The following is an 8,761-nucleotide window of genomic DNA, read 5'->3' as shown; positions in this document are numbered from 1 at the left end:
TTTCCCAGACTTCAGGGGTGAAGTGTCAACTGACCAAAAATGTGGTGCTCCATGTTTCATCTCTGGTGGTCTTTCAGAACTCATGAATCTGAGAGCCGCTTCTCCTTCTTTTCTAAATCTCCTTTCTTCAGTTTTTTTCATTTCTGTTTTCTCGTGTGAGAGGAAAAGGGGGCTCCTTAGCCCGGCAAATTCCAGCTCAACTCTACCTCTGAAGGGCAAGTTACACCAGCAAGGGGCAATTTATCTTTCTAATAAGGAAGAAACTTTGTCCTTCCCTCTGGCAAGAAGAGTGCTTAGCCTATAAACAAACGAATGCCCCCTATAAATAAACCCCTCAGTTTCAGTGTCAGTTAGTTTGATTTCCTGTATTCACTGGTATTTGAAGCTTTCCTTTCATTCAACCTATTTCTTCATGAGTTTTCACCTTGGCCCAGGCTGTGATGGTTCCTTGCACGCGTCTCTAAATAAAGTCAACGTCTTCCACGCTCCTGTGTCCATCCTCCTTCCTGGGTGAGAGAAGGCTTTGCAGGTGGAAATCAGTCTAACGGGTTTTTCTCCCGATCCTCTTTGACTGAGAATCCCCAGTCACAGCTCAGAGTGTGCGGTTGACTCTTTTGTGCTGAGGTCGAAAGGTGAAGGTTTCTGTCACACTTCCCTGAAAGAATCTACCACCGTGCAACACGGTGACTGCACTGTTCCAGCTACCACAGTAATAATCTGCCTCATCCTCAGCCTGCGCATTGGTGATGGTTAAGGATCCACTGCTCCCAGACCTGGTTGCCGTGAACCGATCGGGGATCCCTGGTCCCCTGTTGCTGCAGGTATCGCAGTGGACAAAGCGAGGCCCTTCTCCAGACTTCTGTTGGTACCAACCAATCCAGTAGGTACTCTGAGTTGTTGTGCAGGGGAGTGTAGCCGTTCCTCCTGGAGAGACGGAGCTGGAGGAAAGCTGAGACCAGGTGGGCTGAGCATCAATGCCTTTACAAGGGGGAAGGGGAGGGGAAAAGAAAAGAAAAGACCACCATGACCCTGATGCACTTTCTTTGCTCTCAGATATTTTAGTATTTGCTCATCTTCTTATGAGAATCACAACTAAGTCCCCTCTTGGCCCTTGAAAACTGGCCATTCTGCACTTACCTGTGCAGTACGTGAGAAGTGCAAGGAGAACCACAGCCCAGCCCATGGTGAACTTTGGCAAGTTGCCGTTTTGCGAGCAAAATTTTGACGTTCTTGAGATCTTCTCCTTTCCTTCACTTAAATGCCCCAGCTTTGCCCCCTCATGCAAATGAGATCTGCACTCATTGGCTGTGCTAGAATATTTTATTCCCACAAAGCATTATGGATTCTCCTAACTTAGCCAATGACCAAAGGATGTATTTGCGTAGAGGAGATTTGGAAAGAGAAGAATTGAGTGATCTGGTTCATAAGGACTCAATGAGAGTTTGACCACCACATTGTGGACAAAGACATCTCTGGGATTTCTTCCAGTTCCCAACTTAGGCACTCATTGGGGTCTTCCACACTCAGCCTTTGCCTACTTCCCTCCACTAGGTAATGCGGCCGGAAAGGGAGCCAAGTTCATCAATCCCTTTGCAGTTTTCAGTTCCATCCTTTGCTTGAGCCAAGGGGGTGCCAAAATGTTCACTCTCTATGATTATGATCATTATGTATGTTTAGTATAGCTGGCCACTCCTGTGGACTCTGAGTGCCTTACAAAACTTGCCATAGAGCCTGCCATCATGTTCTGTCTGGATTGTTTTCTCATTTTAAATAGTAGGATTGTTTTGATTTCAACAGGCTGCCCACTCCTGGCTTACAGAACCTGAGGTGGAGAACACTCCAGTTTCGTTGGCCAAGAGGGAATCTGGCTGTGATTCTCCTGCGGTCCCTTAGAATTATCTAAGAGCAAAGCAAAGCATGTTCTTCCCACGCATGGTATTTTGTATTTTTTTCCCCTCTGCTCTGTCCCTTGTGAAGGCATGGACTGTCAAGCAACTTGGTCTCAGACTGCCTCCTGCTCTGTGTCCCTGGGAGGAATGATGAAGCTCTCCTGCACATCTCAGCATACTCTCTACATTCACAGCTATCAAGAGTAATATTGAAAACCCAGGAAATCTCTCAGGGGTTCCAGAAGGTCTGTAGCTGTGTTGGCATTTCCCTCCATGTTCATGTTCATGTTCAAGGGATGCAATACTGCTTGTTGTCCTAAGGACTAAGGCAGAAGAGGCTAAATAGAGATTTCCTGAGGTGGAGGAAGATGTAATGAATGACCTTTAGCGCCTCGATATGAGTACTATGAGGGAAGACCATCACTTCTGAAGAACTTCTCCACTGCCTGTAACTGATGGCAATTTACTCCTCTGCAATGCAGATTCCTGGCCACACTCATACCCACATCCAGAACAAGAATCAATCTATGGCCACCCCGCTTGGCAGGGTGGGAGTCAGCCTCTTTGTGACCCTCTTCAAAAGGAGTCAGAGAGAACATCTTGAAAGAAGCCTTTTCCATTGCTGTTCTTTTCTCTGGCGAAAGCAAGCAATGGAAGCACAAACTGGTTCCTGATGGGAGGCTGACCATTCTGAGCATCACTGCCTCTTCCAGAGGGTTTGATCGCATGACAGAGCCAAAATAAGTAAGGCGGACTTTTGTGATTTTGTCCACACTCATGCAAACATACAAAGCTAGAATCATGAAGGTCAGAGTTCTACTCTGAAGACCTTCTTCTCCAACCCTTTGCCCTTTGCGGAACCTACATTCACCCCACTTGGCAGGGTGGGAGTCAGCCTCTTTGATCATCTCTTTATGATTCTCTTCAAAAGGAAGTCAGAGAGAACATCTTCAAAGAAGCCACTTCTGTGGCTGTTCTTCTCTGAGGCAGGAAAGAAACAACGGAGGCACCTACCGGGCCACGATGGCATCTCACATTTCACTTCCTCTAACATCACTGTTTAAGAGTACAGTCATGTCTATAGTAGGCCATGCCATATCATGCTATGCTATGCTGCTAAGCCTACTGAATCATATCGTCAGTCATAGCTTGGTTTACACCTTCTCTCCATGGCTTTTTGACTAGAAATTCCACCATCAGCAGCTGGAACATGCTGGGATGATGGGAACATTATTCAGTGGATGCAGAAGGCGATGGGTTGGGAAAGAGGATCCCGATTCCCCCCACTCGGGTGGAGGATTCAGTCCACTGCACAGCGTGAGAGGCGGGGAGGGCTGACCCAGGTAACCTGGACTGGATCCTGAAGGCTCCAATTCTCCAAAAGGGAAGAGGCGGGAGAGGAGGCTGGAAGGTCTGGGAGATGATTAAGTCACCCACAGAAGAGGATGGAGGAGGGGAAATTGTATGGAAATATAACAAAAGCAATCTAAAGCTAAGGTACCATAGGGAATCTGCCTGTTCTTCTGCTTACATCGGCTCCATTTCTCCAGGACTGGCCCCATTTTCCTTTCCTTTGTAAGACACGGAACTTGGTGTTTTGGTTTTTGTGCTTGCTAAAAATCCCTCTCTGCAGGGAGTCCTTTTGCCAGCTACCAACCAACACAAGGTGGAAGTTCCAAGCAGGGCAAAGACACCTTCTGGGTTTTTGTCTCAGTTCCCCATACGGTTGAATCACTGTGCTCTGCTCACTGCTGTCAGAAGATGAGCAGTAATAATCAGCCTCGTCTTCTGCACGAATGTTGGAGATGGACAAGGTGGCCACATTGGACGAAGTGTCAACAGAACCAGAAAATCTCTCGGGGATTCCAGAAGGTCTCTCGCTATCTTTATAGATGAGTAGAAGGGGCCTATTGCCAGGTTTCTGCTGATGCCAGTGCACGTAGCGGTCTGAAAAGCTGCCCCCTGTCCTGGCACAGGTGAGACTGACTGTTTCTCCAAGGGATGCTGACAGAGAAGGTGGCTGAGTCAAGGTGAACTGGGCCAAGGCACCTGCAGGGGGAAGGAAAGGGAAAAATCCAGCTGAGCTGCAATCAGACAGAAATGCAGTTTACCAAGGTTGGGAAAGGTAAAAAAGGGGAAAGGGGAGGGTAAGAATTGCAGGATGTAGACATGTTCCTCAGAAGAGAAAAAGATGTTTGACCTTCACAAATCAAAGGGATACTTTACCGGTGAAGGAGGTGAGGAGTAAGAGGGCAAAGAGAGACATTTGGGCCATGGCACAGAAGTGGGCAACAACCGATCTTCTGAAAGCAACCCTCGCTCTAGGTCACCCCCTTTGCTCCACGCTTTAATTAAGTGGCAAGAAGCGGTGTTGCAAAATCATGCAAATATTTTTTCACGCCTGTTGGTTTTTTTAGCCCCCACCCTGCTTTCATCCATTCCTGAGACAAAGAAAAGGGGGGGGGGTTGCCAAAGGCTCATCTTCAAGACTCCCCTGTGGGGTGGGGGTGGGGGTGGAACTCGATTGGCCGCCTTCCCCTCATATAGTGAAGAGACCTTTTTTCTAGGTTAGTGGACAATGTGCTAAAAGCAAACATTCAGGTTTCCTGCAAAACACTAACTCCTCCCCAAAAGTGCAAACTGAACTAAGTTCAGCACATGGTCATATCCATTAAGTGACCTGGGTCAGTGTGTTGTGCGAACACCTCCTGTACAGTTGGTGTTTGAGAGACTTTTCCTGCTTCAAGAGAAGGCTGTTGGTCAACCGACTGCATCTTTCCCCAGTTCGGCACAATGCGATCCCAAGCGCATTTCTTCAGACATTTCTGCCCGAGTTCAGATGCAAAGGATTGCAATCCTGTGGTGGCATCTTGGGCAATAATGCAAAAGAAATGGAATACAGACTGGGGGTGCCGAGAGAGAGAGAGAGAGAGCTGTAGTACAGGTAGTCCTCACTTAACAACCACAATTGGGACCAGAATTTTGGTTGCTAAGCAAAGCAGGCATTAAGCAAATCTGACCCGCTTTTACTACCTTTTTTGCAGCAGTCCTTAAACAAATCACCATGGGGATTAAGTGAACCACATGGTTGTTAAGGGAATCACGCACTTCCCCATTGAGTTTGCTTACCAGAAGCCAGCTGGGAAGGCAGAAAATGGCAGTCACATGACCACGGGATACCGTGACAGTCATAAATGCAAACCAGTTGCCAAGCACCCAAACTGTGATCATGTGAGAGGGGGAACCCTGCGATAGTCATAAGTATGAGGACCGGTTGTAAGCTGGATTTTTTTCAGCACTGTTGTAAGTCTTAACCTAACCTAACCTAAACAAAATGGTTGTTAAGTGAGGACTACCTGTATAAGATCTTTAGCTCCTTGGGAGAAAAAACAGGTTTATTGCTATAAATGCAAAACTCCAAGGGTAGAAATGAGAGTGAAAAATGGTGATCACATGACCATGGGACACTGTGATGGTTGTAAATGCAAACCAGTTGCCAAGTGCCCAGATCATGATCACATGACCACGGGGACGTTGCAGCAGTCATAAGTGTGAGGACCATTCGCAAGTCGGTTTTTTCAGCACCATCGTAAGTCCGAACCATCGCTAAACGAATGGTCATTAAGAGAGGACTACCTATATGCTAGTCTTGCTGCAGTTGTCATATATGAAAACAAAGTTCCATGACTTTTTTCTAGTTGCCTGTCCCTTAGTCCCAGGAGAAAAGTCTCTGGTTTCAGTTGTACTTTGAAAGGTCACAATTCAGAGAAAGTTCCCTGCTGCTGCTACCTGCACAGCCAAGGAGGTGGGCACCTGGATTGTCCTAAAGAGAAGTGGTGGGAAAGGCAGCCGGGAGATCTGACTGATGATTAGGTCGCCCCCTGAATAAAACGGAGAATTGCTATGGAATGAAACAATAGATCAAACCCTGAGCAGCCCCACACCATCTGCAGGACGGTTCCCTTCAATCCTCACTTCACTTTATCCACAGCGGGTTCAATTCGCTTTCTATCTCAAGACACTGAATTTGCTTTGTGTTGTTCCTTACTGAAAATTGCTCTCTGTGGTCCCCCCCACCCCCCCACCCCCGTTGTCAGCCACCTGCAACGGATGCTAAGTGAAGCTTGCCAGCAGCGAAGAAAAAGGTTTTGTCTCCGTTCTCCATACGGTGGAATCACCGTGCTTGGCCCACTGCCATCGCGAGATGAACAGTGATAATCGGCCTCGTCTTCTGCTTGACGGTTGGAGGTGGACAAGGTGTCAGGACCGGACGAAGAACCCAGAAATTGCTTGGAGATTCCAGAAGGGCAGAGTATTCCCCCAGGGCACCTCATAACTGGCAACAAGATCTGGAATGCTCTTCCATGGTTGAAGAGCTATGCCAAGCACATGAAATACCCTCTATGTGAAATTCAAAAGGATAGAGGCAGGATGTGGGTTCATTCCCATCCACATGCTTCCTTGGGGCGGGGAGGGGCTTTCTGTTTCAGGCCCAGAGACTTCTTGTTTCAGTTCTGCATTGGAAGGCAACAGTGTGTAGCCCATCGTTATGCCACATGGCACAGAAATAATACCCTTCATCGGCCACCTCAACACTCGAAATGGTCAGCTTTGCACTGTTGCCGAAAGTGTCTGCAGAAAAACGTTGGGGGATCCCAGAGGCTCTTTCCCTGGATTTGTAGATGAGCAACTTTGGAGGCTGTTCTTCTTTCTGCTGATACCAGGATGGCTTAACAGAGCTGATAAACTCCACTCCTTGTAGAGTACAGGTTATGGTGGTGGCTCCTCCAGTGGCCACTGAAACAGGACCACTTTGAGTCACCAGAGCCTGGGAGATGAAACCTGCAAAGAATGAGATGAAGTCACCCTCCCATCTTGCAAGACTACAGATGAATCCTGTGTTATTGTAGATTGAAAGTAATAATGGAGGAGAAGGAGGGGAGAAGGAGAAGGAGAAGGAGAAGGAGAAGGAGAAGGAGAGGAGGAGGAGGAGGAGGAGGAGGAGGAGGAGGAGGAGGAGGAGGAAAGCATCAATGGGTCCATCTTCTTCCTCCTCACTAACATCGTTCTGAAAGAATGTGATATTCTTTGCAAAATCATGAAAAAGGTGGTCCCATCCCAACCCAACTTGTCTCAACTTTTCTCGCTGATAGAATAAGCCAGTTAGAAGAAGAAAAAGTGGTGGTCCAAGACCACGGTTGAAAGGCTAGAGAGTCTGAGTAGAGCAAAGACACAAGTTCCTTCTATTGAAAATACGGGAGACATTCTTCACCCTCCCTGTCTTCAGTTCTAAGATTTTATTTGTGTATCAGATTTATATCCTGCCTTTAATTTCGACAACTCAGGGCAGGGTACATAAGTCTTCCTCCCTTGTGAAGCAACCTTGGGAAGTAGGTCGGGCTGAGAGGGAGTGACCAGCCCAAAGTCACCCAGCCAGCTTCCATGCCTAACAGCGGAGTAGAACCCAAGGTCTCCCAGTCTCTAGTCCAGCACCTTCACCGCTATACCAAACTGGTTCTCCAATATTGCTGTGGGAAACTGAGGCAGAGTCCTTGTCTGAAAGAACTCAGATTTGTTTTTGAAAAAAAATGTGCCTCCACATTGGAAACCCAGCTGAGGCCCGTCCAATGCTCACCCAAGCAAGAGGCTAAGACAATGAGGACTCCATAGCAGTTCAAAGCCATAGTGATGACCTCAGTGAGACCGGAGCAGCTGAGCAAAGCTCTCCCATTCTCCTCATTTAAACTCTTGCGAGAGCTAGGAAAGTTGTCTTATATGCAAAACTGCACTTCCTTCCTGGAGCTGAACCTTCGGGGGCAAGTATTTTTGCTCAAAAGTTTTGTTTTTTTATGGCTTTTCTTTTTTTCTTTTTTGGCCAGCACAGTGAAAGAAATAGCTTTCGAAATGATTTTCTGGGTATAGAATTACTATTATGGACCCAGAGTTTTCTTTCTCATAAGAAGGGACTTGAAGAAGGTCACCCTTGTTCCTTAATTAATTCCCACCAAGGTGAGGCTTTGGTTTTATTCTCCTCACATGGCTTCCTCCACAGGTTTGCTACTAGAGGTGAGTAAAGTTGCCGCTTGGATCTCCAGCTCAAACCCATTCCATGAAGTCTCCTAACTGAACTGATGTTGCAGATGGGATTGATTTGCATCCCAACAACGTGTTCAAATGGATTGAATGCAGAGGCATGCAGATCTTCCAAAGTGTTTGGGGAATCGAATCAATCCCATGTGCTACTTTAAACTGAACCATCAAGCTATTCAAATGATCCAGCTGAACTGATGATTTGAAAGCAACCAGGTTGCTTCAGAGCTGATCCACACACTTCTAGGTGACACCATTCCTGTCCCCCTCTCGTTCCTCAACTCCCTGGTAGAATTCCCCTTAACATATTCGGAGAACCCAACCCTGAACTTCACTTTCATCTTTACAAGGTTCTCAGGTTGCAGGACATTAGGTAAAGGTAAAGGTTTCCCTTGACATTAAGTCCAGTCGTGTCCGACTCTAGGGGGCGGTGCTCATCTCCATTTCAAGCCGAAGAGCCGGCGTTTGTCCGTAGACACTTCCTCCGTGGTCATGTGGCCGGCATGACTACACGGAACGCCGTTGCCTGCCCGCCGAAGTGGTGCCTATTAATCTACTCACATTTGCATGGTTTCGAACTGCTAGGTTGGCAGGAGCTGGGACTAGCAACAGGAGCTCACCCCGTCACGCGGATTTGAACCGCCGACCTTCCGATCAGCAAGCTCAGCAGCTCAGCGGTTTAACCCGCAGTGCCACTGCATCCCTTTTGCGGGACATTACCTTTTCACAATTTTTTTTAAAAATGCCAAGTGTTAAAACCGAAATAGTTCTTGTACATGCCC

At 47.3% G+C, this 8,761-nt stretch overlaps 1 protein-coding gene and 1 gene segment (V, D, J or C); both read right to left on the bottom strand.

Annotated features, from left to right (window-relative positions):
• Positions 1–592: 592 nt before the first annotated feature.
• Positions 593–4,197, bottom strand: LOC134505884 (uncharacterized). The gene is made up of 3 exons (XM_063315821.1): positions 4,116–4,197; positions 3,543–3,938; positions 593–978 (listed from the first exon to the last, which is right to left on the bottom strand). Exons 1-3 carry the CDS (start codon positions 4,162–4,164, stop codon positions 593–595), a joined length of 831 nt encoding a protein of 276 aa, XP_063171891.1. The 5' UTR covers positions 4,165–4,197.
• Positions 4,198–6,322: 2,125 nt separating this feature from the next.
• Positions 6,323–7,605, bottom strand: LOC134505631 (immunoglobulin lambda variable 3-21-like). The segment is given in 2 exon segments: positions 6,323–6,731; positions 7,525–7,605. Coding segments are annotated over 2 exon segments (405 nt in total).
• Positions 7,606–8,761: the final 1,156 nt, after the last annotated feature.

Source organism: Candoia aspera, chromosome 15, assembly GCF_035149785.1.
Source record: "Candoia aspera isolate rCanAsp1 chromosome 15, rCanAsp1.hap2, whole genome shotgun sequence".
Lineage (NCBI taxonomy): Eukaryota > Metazoa > Chordata > Lepidosauria > Squamata > Boidae > Candoia > Candoia aspera.
Note: the sequence above shows the minus strand (reverse complement) of the source record. Positions and strands in the feature narration are given on the sequence as shown.

Coding starts and splice junctions, on each gene's coding strand:
- LOC134505884 (XM_063315821.1), bottom strand. CDS start 4,164: ATGGCCCAAATGTCTCTCTTTGCCCTCTTACTCCTCACCTCCTTCACC. Junction 3,939..4,115: donor ACTCCTCACCTCCTTCACCG/GTAAAGTATCCC, acceptor TTCCCCCTGCAG/GTGCCTTGGCCCAGTTCACC. Junction 979..3,542: donor CTTCCACCTTGTGTTGGTTG/GTAGCTGGCAAA, acceptor CCCCTTGTAAAG/GCATTGATGCTCAGCCCACC.